Raw genomic sequence first — 15445 nt, 5'->3', positions numbered from 1 at the left:
AGTGCAAAAAACATTATGAGCTAAAGCAATCATATAAAACACTTCAAATACCAGCAATAAAGGTCAATAGATGCAAATACAAACCTTGCGGCCCAACATGGTAACTGTAATGTTAGGTGGTATCAAAGGTGGCAGCGTGACCTCAGTAGATCACTGACAGAGTTAATGCTGATGCGGGAAATGCCTCAGAAGAATGAAACATCAAGTTTGAACTTAACAACTTAAGAACTGTAAGAACAGTACACAAACTACATCGTTTTCTGCCATTTCGGTGTAAATGGACATCGTTTTCAAAAAGTTGCTGTGTAAATGCAAAAACTTTCTGAAACGAAAACACAAACAAAAAGTGTTTTCACTTGAAACATCGTGGTGTAAACAGAACCTCAGACTTCAGGGTTTTTATATTGTGTGTGTGTGTGTGTGTGTGTGTGTGGAGGGGGGGGGGGCATTTGAGCTCTCTTGGGGCATTAAATGAATAGACAGCAACAAAATGAGTAATTACTCTGTAAAGACAACATGTATAACTTTAAAGCTCACGGGGAGAATCTTAGAATTAAATTATGCTGTGTGACAATATTGCTAGATATCTAATATCGATAGAGTAAACGAGCTCCATTTGGGGTTGTGGTGGAGTGGGACAGCAGCTCCGCCTGCAGGAGGTCAAACCAGGACGCCGCGGTCACGCACGCACGCACGTACGCACGCACGCACGCGCACTCACGGTGTCACATATCCGGAGGCGATACGACCAATTAAAGCGTCGTCACTTTCCATTCGTCTGTGTGTGTCTCAGCCTCCTGCCTCACTCTCTCAGGTGTGTGTGAGTGTGAGTGTGTGTGTGTGTGTGTGCGCGCAGTACCCTCTCACTCTCCGGAGCCGTTGGATCAGACGCACGGACGCAACGAGATGTCTCTCCCCGCCGCCGCCTCGCGCCTCTTCAGGAGCGCCGTCCGCGCGCAGCTTCAGCCCGCGGCCAACCTGACGTCCAAACCCGCTAAACACAACATCAGCGCGGGGGTGAGTGACTTCACCCGACCTGACTTTCACCCCCCCCCCCCCCCCCCCCCCCCCCCGGCCTCAACACTTTATTTCATCACTTCTGCTTCGTTTCATTCACAAATGTTTGTGATCTTATCGAACTGTCTGCAGGCGGGTATTGTTGCGCGTATCGCGCGCGGTCGGGCTGGGGAGATAAGTGCGTCACTGTCTCTCCATGATTCTGCTTAATTCCAACACGTAGACCTGCGAGCTGCAGTGCAGCGCACACCTCCCTGTCTGGGCAGCCCCCCCGCAGGGCAGAGCTCAGGACAACACTTTTAGCTCCATTTCCTCTCTGGTGGTCAGAAGGAAGTTAGAATCCGGTCAATAGAATCAAATCCATGGAAGGAAATAAGCAACCGGCTTTGTTCTACCAACCAAGCATAGGGACTGTAATGTTGCATTCTCTGATAACTCTGGTGGAGATTGTTTGGTCATGAGAACATTCAAATGGAAACCGAGTCTCGTTCTCGTTGTGGTTCGGAGGATACGTGATGAACATGTTTACATTCTCACTGGAACCAAACGATGAGTGCTGAAAGTGACTATAATGTCAACATAAAGCCAATTTTAATGTAACTTCCTGGTGCTAAATACAGTGAAATATCCCCCCCATAAAACCTCTATCGCTGTTGCATTGTGGGTGTTTTTACAAACCGGCAGCATGGCCTTGAGGCTAATGCTAGTTTGCTATCTTTCATCACCGATATGTGTTGTGTCCGTTAACTGTTAAGAAATGTGTTTGAAAAAAGATCAATGTTTTTCTTTTAAATGTTTACAATTGGCCTGGTGGTTTTCAGTCTGGAGACTCTGGCGTGCCGGTTCTGGCCCACGGGCCTTATGTTGGACTCCCCCGCCTCGGGTTGTAGAAGTTAAACAGGCCGTTGTCCTTGTAAACAGTCGCTGCCCCCGCTGATAACGTGCCAAGTGTCTGACCTTGATCTGAGCAAGTCAAACAACACTGCAACACTGCTAAGTGTTTATAACAGGAACGGAAACTATCCCTGCTCATTGGATCAACTTAAAGCTTCTTTTTTAAAACGAAAAACAAAATGTGCTTTTTGAGTGTTGGCTTCCGTCCCTGATATCGGAAGCTGGAACGTTGTTGGCTCGGTCCCTCAAAGGTCTGAAAGGGAAAGTATAAACATGTTTTCATGTGGGAATGGGTGTGGGACTCAAAGTGGACGTGAGATAATACAGTCCTTCCAAAAGAACCAATCCAAAACCAGCTTCTGCCCAAGCAGATTCAAAACAGTGTGAATAGATTGTTTTTAATGAGGAAAATGTGAGATTGGGTTGATTCTGGACTTTGAACTAGAACGTGTTTCACACCTCTGATCTGATATCAACCAAAAACACTAAATCACTCAAACAGGTTGAAATCAGTTCAATCAAACTTTATCTAGGGATGTCCCGATCACACTTTTTTTGCCCCCGATACCGATCCGATTTTTCAGAATTGAGTATCGGCCGATACCGATACTTTCCCGATCCGATACTCACATTGCTTTTGCAAAGATACTCAATAGTCTATTTTTGGAGCGACTAAGATGTCTGAAGCTAAAAGCACTATTGGCAGAAGCTTTGTTTACCTAGAAATTATTGTAAAACTCACTTATTGAATCAAAATTCTTCTCTTTCTCTTTAGTTGTTGTTGTAAACTGAGGGTACATCCACACGACGAAAAAAAACTATCTTTGTCCTCCCTGGCCTTCTCCCAACCAACCGTCCACACCTCACTATGAACACGGCTCAACACGAGGCTTCAGGGCATGTAGTACACATGCCAGGCCTTTAGGGGCGCTGTGACTCACCAAACACAACAAAAAAGCAGAAGAAGACAGACCACATAGAAATTTAGAAGTAAACTTCTGCACATAAACACATAAACCACTGTATATAACTCTAGTTTTATAGGTCTATGGCCCCGCGGTTATTAGGTGAAGTTGCGGACCGCTTTTTCTTTTTTTTTTTTTTAGATCGGCAGGGTGATCGGCTGGATTTGCCGATCACTCTCAAATCACTAATATCGGCCCCGATCCGATATCTACCGATCGGCTCGGGACATCCCTACTTTATAAGCAAACCAACAGTGTATTGTTGTTGTTTACTTTGCCTTTCCTTCTGTTTCTGTTTCGTTTAACAGACTATCTGTAGCAGATCTTTACAGTTTGCAGACAAACGGGTATTTTTTCACCGGCGTCGAGGCTGTCTGGTCTAAAATGAGAGTGTCTTCCCTCAGGAGCAAGCGATCGCCATGACGGTGCTGTTCGCGACCATCCTGGGGCCGTCCGGATGGATCCTGTCTCACCTGGAGGACTACAAGAACAAGAAGTAGAAGAAGACGGAAGAGGGGAAGCCGTCCAGATGAGCCGAGCCTTCCTCCAGCTCTCCTCAGCTCCTGACCTGTGACACATGTCTTCTCTCCAACTAATAAATCCATGTTCAGTGTTTGTCTCGTCTTTGAAATGTTTGTGTGCGCAGCTCAAGCCAAAGAGGATATCGGTATCGTCATGAATGAAAAGAAGAGACTCAAAACACAAACGGACCTTCGAAGATCTTATTTGTCTGACGAGAGCAAATTAGGAAAAACTAAAATAAACTAAACTCAGCGTCATCAAACTCCTTTGGTTAAATTCCTGAAAGCAGTGGAGCCGGCTGTTTTGTAAATAAGGTGCTCAATCCATCCAGTGGGAGCAGTTTTGGGTTCAGTGCTCAAGGACATTGGGGCGATTGGGAGTCTAACCTGCAGCCTACCCTATGAGAGAGAAAGCAGCCACAGCCGCCCCCCAAAAATAGTGTCTGTTGAAGGTCATCAGAGAGTTCTGTATTCGGGAAGAGAGAGAAGAAGATCAAAAAACAGCAAAATAATCAGCAACTTGCTGAGGTGCATTGTGGGTAAAGTGCCGGACATTTTCCAGTGTCCTTCAGTGTGTCCATCGAGAAATAATTAGATGTGCTGTCAAAAAAAAAGTAACGCCTTTAGCATTTGGTATTTGGGCCAATACACCATCTATTAGAATATAAAAAGAGGACCCCGTCACCTGGGACACAGTGGAGACGTCAGACGTCCTCCGCTGTGTCCCCGGTGATCCCGTCACCTGCGTTGAGTCGTGACTCTTTACACCCGTCATGCGTTTCAGTAGAACCACTGAAGATCGCACTGTGTTCCTATCTCCTCGTCACTTCTGCTAAATGCCCCGGTGTGCAGTTATGCGGGGGTGTTCTAAAAAGGGGGAACATGCCCATTACCCTCAACACGTGGTTTCATGTAATGAACCGTAGAGGGCGCTCTCAGTGGGTCACGACAAAGGTCAACTCATCAGTGTTTAGCCGCGGTCCTACCGAGTGTGCTGCGACGTTTGTTCCCACTGACAAAAGATGTTGGTTTACAGTTTTTTCCGTCACCCCTCTGTTGGGGTACCCAGCACTGCCGAACGGATCCCATAAGGAGGAGCTACAGTGCAGCCGTCTGATTGGTCGTCACGCTCGACAAGCCCGCAATATTTAGATATCTCATCTGCCATAAAACCCTCCTTCTGTCCCACCCGACTGTTCACTACATCTTTAAAACTCTTTTTAAGTATAAACCCTCTAATGCATGAATTATGAAAGCCTTGATTAAGGTTTTATTCTTTTTCTTCCGTGTTTTTATTTTTCTCAGGACATGAAAGAAACTCCACGATAGATCTGCTACTGGACACATGAGGTGGCGTATTTTAATGTTCATAGTGGCTAAACAATGATAGAATGTTGTGATTTGTGTTATATGATGGGTAACACACACACACACACACGATGGAGAAGCAGAAGCGGATGGTGCTCTACACAGATGTCTGAAAGTTGAAAAATTATATGAATACATTATAAACTCATATGTAACATACAATACAATGGGCAGGTTATCAATAAGAACAAACTCTAGATTCTTATTTATTTTTTATTAATTCATTTCAGGCATCTGGCACATCACTTGTGTACAATCACATACTTAAACCAATATCCATATATATACACATACAAATCCAAATATATATATATATACACACACACCCTTTGATGGTATTATAAATAAATCATATCTTATGAAAAAAATAGATCATCTATATTTAAAGTATACTCACACACTTATAAACATAGACACATATGCACATACCTCATATTTAATTGACGTCCCTGAAAAAGGGAAGGAAGAAGTAAAACTTTTCAAATGTTCCCCTCATCCGATTAATTTTCATGATTTCTTTAACTTCCTGAAACACAATATTTGTGTACTGCTCACATTTTCATTGCCATCTACTTGAAGTCGAAATATTATTTAATCCATTTTGATAAAGAAAGTATGATTGGAGTCAATGCAATGTAAAACAAAAAGAAACCCAAACAGTCTTTTTGTAATATTACAGTTAGAAATATTGAAAAATTTTGAAAAGTTGGGAACATTTTCAGTCCTTAATATACAAATGTATGATTTCAATAGAGATGTCTGTGCTGTCAAATACCTGGAAGCCCCCTTAAGTCTCACCCAACACAAGCTGAATGTGCTTTGGTTCTCTGAACTGAAACTGCAGAATACGACACGACTCAGTGATTCACATTAACAAGAAACTTTTGTTTTGAGTCTCTAGAAGATCCGGTCCGGGTCAGAAAACCACAAGGAGGCTGAGATTGAAGAGCAGGAAAATCTGAGGAAAGTGCATCAGCAGCTGCCTTCCAAGGAATGAGAGAGAGACCGAGAGAGCAGAGAGTGAGCAGAAAGAGAGCGCAGCGAGAGAGAGCAGAGAGAGAGAGCAGAGAGAGAGAGAGAGAGAGCAGCGAGAGAGAGAACAGAGAGAGAGAGCAGAGAGCGAGAGAGAGAGCAGAGAGAGAGAAGCGAGAGAGAGAGAGAGAACAGAGAGAGCAGAGAGCGAGAGAGAAGCGAGAGAGCAGAGAGCGAGAGAGCAGAGAGAGAGAGAGCAGAGAGAGAGAGCAGAGAGAGAGAGAGATCATAGAGAGAGAGAGAGAGAGAGAGAGAGAGAGAGAGAGAGAGAGAGAGAGAGAGAGAGAGAGAGAGAGAGAGATCATAGAGAGAGAGAGCAGAGAGAGAGAGAGATCATAGAGAGAGAGATCATAGAGAGAGAGACAGCAGAGAGAGAGAGCAGAGAGAGAGAGAGATCATAGAGAGAGAGACAGCAGAGAGAGAGAGCAGAGAGAGAGAGAGATCATAGAGAGAGAGAGAGAGAGAGATCATAGAGAGAGAGAGCAGAGAGAGAGAGAGAGCAGAGAGAGAGCGAGAGGGAGCAGAGAGAGAGATCAGAGAGAGAGAGAGCAGAGAGAGAGAGCATAGAGAGAGAGCATAGAGAGAGAGCAGAGAGAGAGCAGAGAGAGAGAGAGAGAGAGAGATCATAGAGCTTGACCTGGCAGCTGCTGTTGATACTGTAGATCAAAGTATATTAGTTGATCGACTTCAATCTGAGATGGTTTCCTGGTGCGGTTCTCCAGCGGTTCACTTCTTATATAAATGGAAGAATGTGGCTTTCATATGTGGCTCCTGGTGTTTTAAAGTCACACATGTTTTATTATCCACTGTGTGATGTCGCTGCTCCTGTTTTAGTTTCACCTTGTTGTACAGCACTTTGTGAAAAGCGCTTTATAAATAACATTTACTTACTGTACTTACTAGAGAGAGAGAGAGCGAGAGCAGAGAGAGGAGCAGAGAGAGGAGCAGAGAGAGGAGCAGAGAGAGGAGCCCTGCCACATGGAGTCCAGCAAAAAGCCAAAGAGCTCCAAGGTGAGACTCACAGCAGGAGGAGCTTCTCCTCTCAGTCAAACCACCAGCAGCTGGATGGAAACTAAAGACTGGACTGCTGCTTGACCACTCGTGACACTGACCTCCTTCAAAAATGTATTTTATAAAAGCTTTTCACACTTTACAAACATTGTATGGACGCTACCAACATGAGTTAGAAAGAGAAATTCCATGTTGAATTCCTTTGTACTAGGGACGTCCCGATCACACTTTTTTGCCCCCGATACCGATCCGATTTTTCAGAATTGAGTATCGGCCGATACCGATACTTTCCCGATCCGATACTCACATTGCTATTGCAAAGATACTCAATAGTCTATTTTTGGAGCGACTAAGATGTCTGAAGCTAAAAGCACTATTGGCAGAAGCTTTGTTCAGCTAGAAATTATTGTAAAACTCACTTATTGAATCAAAATACTTCTCTTTCTCTTTAGTTGTTGTTGTAAACTGGGGGTACAAATGATTTCCCTCCATTTGTTTATAATCCTGTTTTTAGTTTATTGGAGAATAAGACATGATCATTGGGAGGTAAAACCTGGAGGACAAGGTAAAAGAAAAGCATTTCACTGAGTGGTTGTGTCGTGGTGAGCTCACGCGCATGCACACCAGGCGGCCACTCACGTCAGACCGGAGCCTTGATTACCAACTCGTTCCACCCGCGCGTCCTTCCCCTCTGGCGTCTGGCACCGGAAGCAGCAGGGCAGGACCCCAGCCGCGGAGCGACGATCTCTACAGCCTGCCCTCACAGCCTTTCCATGGCTTTACCCTCGGTGGCTTGAACGCTGTTCGTGCGCGTTGTAGGCTGGCGGACCGCTTTCCCTGTGTTTGGTTGCCGATTGGGACTACAGATTTGACCTGTCGCGTCTCCGTTGTGACACGGTCTTGTTTGGGATGCCCTGGTGTTTCTGGGGTCTCAGAGTGTGGGCCTCCCTTTCTGGGTCTCCTTTCTCTCCTCCCCTGTTATTTCTTTCTTAGTATTGGAAGTTCTGTTTTAATGTGTATTTTTATTTGTGTGTGAAAGTAGAAAAATGTTTAACCAAAATAACTGACTGTAAAACACATTGCAAAATAAAGTGAAATACTGTCTCTCGTCCCTCAGTCCATCTAACAAACCTGTGCAGCCTTTTAAGGTGGGATCATTTTGGGGGATGCTGGATTTCCAGCTGGTGTTGTACAAATAAAAGTCTCCAAATTATAAGGCTATACTGTTAGTACCTATACCCTACGGCCACTGTTGCATTATGCTCACAGCTTTTTGTAGTAGTCGTGCTGAAGGTGTCGGTGAAATCTTAACCGTGCATTAAAAGGCTCGTTCTTTGACATGAAACCAGCTCGTTAAACAGTAAAAAATCAGATTCAACATAAAAGTATTTTCAGAAGCAGCAAACTGACATTGTTGTCCTCTCCAGATCTCCTCCAGTCCTTCTATGACTGGCTGACGAGGGCGTGATCTCTGACAACGCTTTGTACAAGTGGCAGACGAGCAAAGATCCTGAAGAGCATCAGGGAAGAGATGTGGTCCTCAAGTCCCTCAGGGCCTTCCTCGTCTGTCTGCGGGAGGCCGGGGAGGAGCCAGAGGACGACTGAGACAGGAGCTCGCCAGGCCATGTGGCGTCGTCGGACAGCATCCTAACAGCAGAGAACACTTTCAAAATGGAAGCACCTTTGTGATTTGGAGCTAAAATAAAGCTTTGATGGATGAAGAACTCAGGATTTCTTCTCTTGACCAGTGGAAATGTGGGTTGAAAGGTACATTTTTTCTGATAAAGTGAGGTGGTATTTCTGATTGGGACATTCTTGTCCAGCGTGCAGGACTCAGTTTTATTATTTTCCCCACCAGTGGCGGCTGGTCAATAGAGGGCGGTCAGTCTCTGATTATTAACTCTGTCACGTCTCTTCTAATTTACCTTTTGAAAGGAGAAATTTGTCTGAAAAGCTGCAGGTCAGGTTCGACTTTCTCCATCATAGTTATTTTTCAATGCACACAAACAGAAATGTGTTCAGAATTTTGAAAATGTTTCCAGGTTTGTTAAAGTTTATAAATGTTTAGATATGCTCATATTTATTAATGACTGAAAATCTAAGAGCTTAAAAAAGCAGTTTAATTTGCACTTGGTCTTTTTTTGAGGTTTCTATCAAAGCATTCTAAAATGCAGTGAAAGATGAATTGACGTTGTCACAGGGCACATTTCTGTCTCGTCTGTTTTATTTTGTAGTTCATGCTGTCTCTCGTTTCAGGCTCCTTGTCTTCCCCTCCTCACGTGTGACTGCTGCTACCCATCCTGATGTCTTTCACCTGTGCCTGATTGTGTGATTGTCTCCACCTGGTGACGGCTCTTTAAGTTGGGCTTCTGTTCTGCGTCTTGCCATTTCGTCTGTGTTGCTCCACCAGTCGCTCCAACCTTTTTCTCTGTTTCTTGTCTCGTGGTGTTTTTGATCTCTTTTTCGGTCCAACTAAGATTCCTGTCCAGCCCTCCTCTGGCCTTCAAGATTTGTGACCCTTGCCTGTACGACTTCGGATTAGCTTCAGCGTTTTCCACCTCCCTTTTTCCCTTATTGTCTAAATAAAAGACAATATCTCGCAACCAGCTGTGTCGAGCATTTGAGTCCACGCTTCACCCCATGACACGTGTGGTGTCTGAAAATATACCTGATAAACCTTTTGCTTTCCCTAAACATATATATATATATATATATATATATGCTTTTCACTAATCACTCTGACAATGACACTGTTTTTATCATGGAAGCTTCATTCCTCAACTTCGGGATGGAGGCAGCAAGAAAACGCCTTCTTGAAATTCCTCCAACATGTGCAGATCCTCTTCTTTACTTTAGTGAAGCGACCGTTAGAGGCGGAGTCAGGTGGGACAATTTCTGCTGCAAGTTCTTCAGAGCATTTTGGAACTTTTGTGCAGTCGCAAAACTCTTCAGGGACTGAACAGTCTTCAGGAGCTTCACACACGTTCACACTGGAAGATAAACAATCATATAGATCAACAACTTCATGTTTGTTTTGCACAATGATGTTGAATACTTGTATACAGACTTACTCCCTGCTATCCCTGCTTTGAGATACTCCAATGTGAGAAATGGATGGGACAGGACCCCGGATGCTGTGATCCTTGTATAATAGTCTGTGTTGAGCATCTGTCCCACCAAGTCCATGAAGGGATCCTGGTCAGATCCTGGCTTAATAGCTGGGTCAGCTTCTGTAGGGATTGCACCAGGGACCTTGCAGGGACAATAAAACAAAGCAAAAACTATTCAGCAGAAGAACTGAAGTTGTTCAGAAACAAAAATGTTTTCCAAGAAATTTCACAAACGTTGAAAATATGATGTAGTTACGTGCGCAGGTTGTCCTGGGTCCATTCTGTTGTAGACAGTCGAGGACTCATTTCACCTGATGACTGAAGAGAGGAAGGAAGTGATTTACTACAGATGCAAAAGAAGACAGAAAATACACAACTTTCACTGATCAAACACAGTCAAAAGAGAGACAGCAAATAGTACCTTCAAAGTCCAACCCTGGCCGAGTCTTGTTCCATTGAAGAAATCCTCCGTACGTGGGCAGTAGTCCAACAGTTTGTCTGGTGGCTGTTCAATAATCGATACGATTTGTCTTATCTGTGGAGTCAACACAGTGTTGGAGCATACTTCCAAAAAGACAAGAATATTGCTCTACGCATTACGCACTATTTATAGCAGTACTAATTTGAGTTAGTACTCAATGAACAAAGTGTCTTCACATTTAAAAAGATGTTGACCCTTTTAACAACCAAGTGCTTTAAATCATTGGATAGAAACGGTGACATGAATCACTTATTACAACTCTCTGTCAAAGAGGTTTGAATGAATATGTGAGTTCTGTCTGAATTGTATTACTCACCATATCATCGTCTTCATCGCCTTGAAACAGTGGCCTTCCTGTGAGCATTTCTACTGCGACACATCCTAATGACCATACATCAAAAGTGTTGTCAATAAAATGTCCCAGCAGAATCTCTGGAGGACTGAAAAAGACGCAGACACAGGAAGGTGATTATGAGGTGGTCTGATGAAGAACCTGAGAAGTCAGCACATCCAGATGTGCTCCAGATATGCAGTAGAGATGTGGTTTACATACTTGTACCACCAATTGCCGACATATTTCCACAGCTTTTCTAAGGGATTGCGTATGGCCAGGCCAAAATCAATGAGTTGAACTTGAAGTGGCTCTGCATCTCGGTCTACCAGCATGATGTTACTTGGATTCAAGTCTGCATGAACGACTCCTGCGTCCTTCAAAAAGTTCAGAGCTTCAGCCATCTGAAAGAAAAGACACAACACTGAAAATGAAATGCATTTCAAAAGCATCAACATTTTTACTACAATTTTAAAGAACTGAAGATACACATAAATCTACAACCCCTAAACACGTTGCAGATACTTTACTGTGGATTTCATCATTTCTTTTCTCTGACTTTAAAATACAGGCTATGTTATCGAAAGGAAGTTACAGCTGGAGATTTTTAGTAAACCAAACTATAGAATCTAGAGATACTAATCAAGATGATAAAAAAAACTGAAAAAGAAGAGAAGAAGGTAAAACCTGATGGAGAATTGGTCGATGTTACTGATCAAATCCTTTTTCAGCATCCGGTGATAAATCAAGTTCAGGAGAGTCCGTAGGAAGCAGGTAAAGAATGTTGAATAGTGTCCAGGTGTTTAGATGATGAGTGCCTCCCAGCGATGAAGCCAGTCTGAGCTGAGTTGATCAAACCGGTATAACTGACTGCAGGCGGCCTGCCAAAACTTTTGCCAGAAGCTTGAAATCGAGGTTCAGGAGAGAAATAGGCCTATAACTGCTACACAAGTACAGGTCTTTATCCTTCTTTAGTATTAGAGTAATTGAAGCTTCTGACATAGTGGGGGATAGTATACCCTTTCCCCAAGTACCTTTAAAAACTCGATTTAATATTGAGGTTAAAGTATTGGAGTCGGTCTTGAAAAACTCTGGTGAATGTAGCTGCCTTGTTGCTATCAAACTAGCCCGCTAAGCCATAAGGCAACAGTTATAAGATCATTTTATTCTGGACATTTCATTGTATTTTGCACCAGAAAGTTTCATCAAAGTTGGGTTCATTTTGAGATTATACAAATTTTCAGTAGTGTTTGGGTTTTGTGAAACATTTTTATCACGTATACTCTGTGTCACAATGGAGAAAAACTTCAAAGAACTGACATGTGTTTGACAACCCCGATTCAAGCTTTATTTTTCTGTGTACATTGTTCATGATTATTTGAAGGCAATCTGAGTCCGTATGAAACCATGAAGAGAAATACAGTAACTTGACTGATGCAGAGCAGGAAGAGAAATTTGTCAAAAGCATGCAGCAATACTGTCTTCTGATAAGATATGCAGACACACACACACACACACACACACACACACACACACACACACACACACATTAACCAGCAGCTGCAGTTAACCGCAGAAAAAACACTTCCTCATAAGAGCAACAGTCAGTCAGTGAAAGGTGATTCAAAGAAGGCAACTTTATTGATACAGGACATTTAAGCTTCATATCAACATGAGCAGCTCCACAAATATGACAACGAGGAAGGTAAATACAAACATGATCTGATGCTGATTGAAACACCAGTACATTTTAATATATGTCCTTTAAAAAAACCTGACACCAGATTCTAAACATGCAAAATCAGTGGTCGAGTTAACTTTAAAAAATTAACTTAAACAATGATATACTCTACATATTTAAGAAAGTGTTTGACGTATGGTACCTTGACTGACATAAAGAAATATGTATAAGTTCAGACTGAGCCGTCACTTTCTAAAAAGTAAGATAAACCTATTTGACAGGAAAATGTCACTTCCACTTGAGTAAATGTAGTACTTCACCTATACTGTAATAAACCTACTGTGAACTCCACAGCAATTAACTGGCAGTAATTGACAAGTAACTTACTGTAAAAAAAAAAAGTAACGTAAATAAAAGTTCAAAGCTGCAAGCAGCGTTGAACCGGTCCTCGCACACCCACGCACATCAGAAAGTGTTGCATGTTGAGGTTTTGTGCACGTACACCTCACTTCCTGTATCCAGCAGGCAGTGGCGTGGCGTGAGCACGAGAGTTGGTAAGGCAGGGCGTCGCTAAATCACCAATGACAGTTTTATATGTTTATGCTGGCAAGTGTAAAATTTGGCAGTGACATCAGCCAGCTGCCAAAAAAAAAGCTTTTTCGGTAGGACTGTTCATACTCTGAGGAGAAGCTGTTGAACTTGCAGGCCACGCCCCCTCATAACAGGCCACGCCCCCTCACAGCAGCCACACGTCTGTTACATGGCGCTTTAACTTTTCAACGACACAGCTTATGTCTTGCTTCAGATGTTTTCAGAAATACATTTGGCTGAACTGTTTCAGTAGTAAAAGAGAAAGTTTGTATCCGAGCCGCCAGGTTGGTCCGGTTTCAACCGTGGGAGCTGACAGCTTTGAGTGATGCGTTCAGGGGCATCACGTAAAGCCGCCCTTCGACATGTTAAAGAGCTGCGGGGCTCATACAGTAGCCAGAAAAATCAAGATCGTAAAAGACTGTGAAAGAAACTTAAACAATTACAAGTACAGCAGTCTCCATGCTCTCCCAACACGATGCAGCTCATGACATGGCAGCACATCGGTTGTTTGTGTTGGAAACACAGAAACACAGAGAAAATGACAACAACTCGGAAGGCGGAGCTGAAACCACTTTTCCCCAAAATTCACATGGCAGCCAGTGATAGCCAAACCCTTTACAACAATAGGCTTATGCACTTATTCAAATTGTGCAGAACCTCTTCCTCTTAATTCATCCAATCCTTCCTTTTGTACCATTCGACCTGCATTGGAGCGAGTTGTGGGCGAACTCCACCCAAGTAAGGTGGTTGGCCCAGGAGGAGGGGTTCTGGGAGGCCAGGATCCGGAGGCCCATCTCCAGCTCCTGGTTGAGTCTCTCCGCCTGGCCTTTGAACTGTGGGTGATACCCAGAGGAGAGACTCACCCGTGTCCCCAACAGTTCACAAAAAACCTTCCAGAACTTGGAGATGAGCTGGGGTCCCCGGTCCGACGCTATATCCACTGGAAACCCGTGAATCCAGAACACCTGATGCAGCAGAACCTCGGCGGTCTCCTTGGCCGAGAGAAGTTTAGGCAAGGCGACAAAGTGAACTATCTTGTAAAAACGATCAACCACAGTGAGGATGACTGTGTTACCTTCGGACACGGGAAACCCATTGACGAAGTCGAGAGCGACGTCAGACCAGGGACTCCAAGGCACGTGCAGCGAGGGACGCAGACCAGAAACTGGATGATGAGAAGTCTTGTGTTGAGTGCAGACAGGGCAGGCGGCCACGCACTCGCAAGCATTGTTCTTCATACCAGGCCACCAAAACCGCTGCCAGACCACAAACAACGCCCTTCTGGCCATCTGGACAGCAGGACACTGGAACAGAATGGGCCCAGTGGACGACGGAGGACCTGAGGAGCTTGGGAACAAACAGACGGTTGGGTGGGCATTGATCGGGGACCTGCTGGTCCTCCAGCGCCTGCTTGACCCCCATAAAACAGGTGGTGGGAAGGATGATGTCCAACGTCTCGTGGACGAGTTGTCCGTTCACCCTTCGTTAGTTCACTTTTATGATTATTATCAACGTATTATTTCCCCATATTTCCACACCATAACTCAGATATGGAAGAATGAGGGCGTTATCATAAGTTGAGTTTATTTTGATCTAATTCTGATCGGATTTTACACATTATGCCAATATTATTTACTAATTTTGACTTCAGAATATTTATATGCGGCTTCCAGCCGAGATTTTAATCACAAGTAATTCCTAGAAATGTATTTATGGCATCGGTCAGAAAATGCATAAAAAAATGCGTCATAAAGATGAAAAAAACATATAAGTCGCTCTGGACTATGTCGCATTTATTTTGAAATGTAATTCATAATTCAATCCGTTAATCAAGGTACACAATACCACATACAAGTTGATGTCCTGCGTCGTTAATGAGGTGCTTTTTATCACACGAAGAAAAAAGGTTGAATACCTGTGAAATATTAACTTTACACATATCCTGCACGCATTTTTTGACGCATTATTTGACGCATTTTATGACCGATGCCATAAATAGATTTCTAGGAATTATTTATGATGAAAAGCTCGGCTGGAAGCCGTATATAAATATCCTGAAGTCAAAATTAGCAAATAATATTGGCATAATGTGTAAAATCCGATCAGAATTCGATCTTATTATTATTATTAGAACTTAATATACGTATAACTCCCTCATCCTTCCATTTCTGAGTTACGGTGTAGAAATATGGAGAAAAAATATGTTGATAATAATTGTAAAAGTGAACTAACAGAGAGGAGCTTCACAGTGCAGCTGACGACAGCTGTCTGTGGACGAGTTGTCCGTTCCCCACTGCGGGGAGGCGGCCGTTGTTCAGCTACTCTATGTCCTTATAAACCATATGTTTTTAGTCCGATATCGGGATCTGGCTTGTTATTTATTTTTTCTTTCCCTGGCCACTGTTCAGCTCCTATATGTGTCTTTATAAAATGTGTTTTTAGT

General features: G+C 43.4%; 1 protein-coding gene across 1 annotated transcript; it reads left to right on the top strand.

Moving 5' to 3' along the window:
* Positions 1–715: 715 nt before the first annotated feature.
* cox8b (cytochrome c oxidase subunit 8B) lies at positions 716–8528 on the top strand. Its single transcript, XM_080475664.1, has 4 exons — positions 716–1017; positions 3281–4747; positions 6701–6808; positions 8236–8528. The coding sequence occupies exons 1-2, from the start codon at positions 907–909 to the stop codon at positions 3374–3376; spliced, it is 207 nt and encodes a 68-aa protein (XP_080331790.1). The 5' UTR covers positions 716–906; the 3' UTR covers positions 3377–4747; positions 6701–6808; positions 8236–8528.
* Positions 8529–15445: the final 6917 nt, after the last annotated feature.

This window comes from Lipophrys pholis (assembly GCF_963383615.2).
Source record: "Lipophrys pholis genome assembly, chromosome: 11".
Taxonomy (NCBI): Eukaryota; Metazoa; Chordata; class Actinopteri; order Blenniiformes; family Blenniidae; genus Lipophrys; species Lipophrys pholis.
This window is presented reverse-complemented; position numbering and strand designations above follow the sequence as displayed.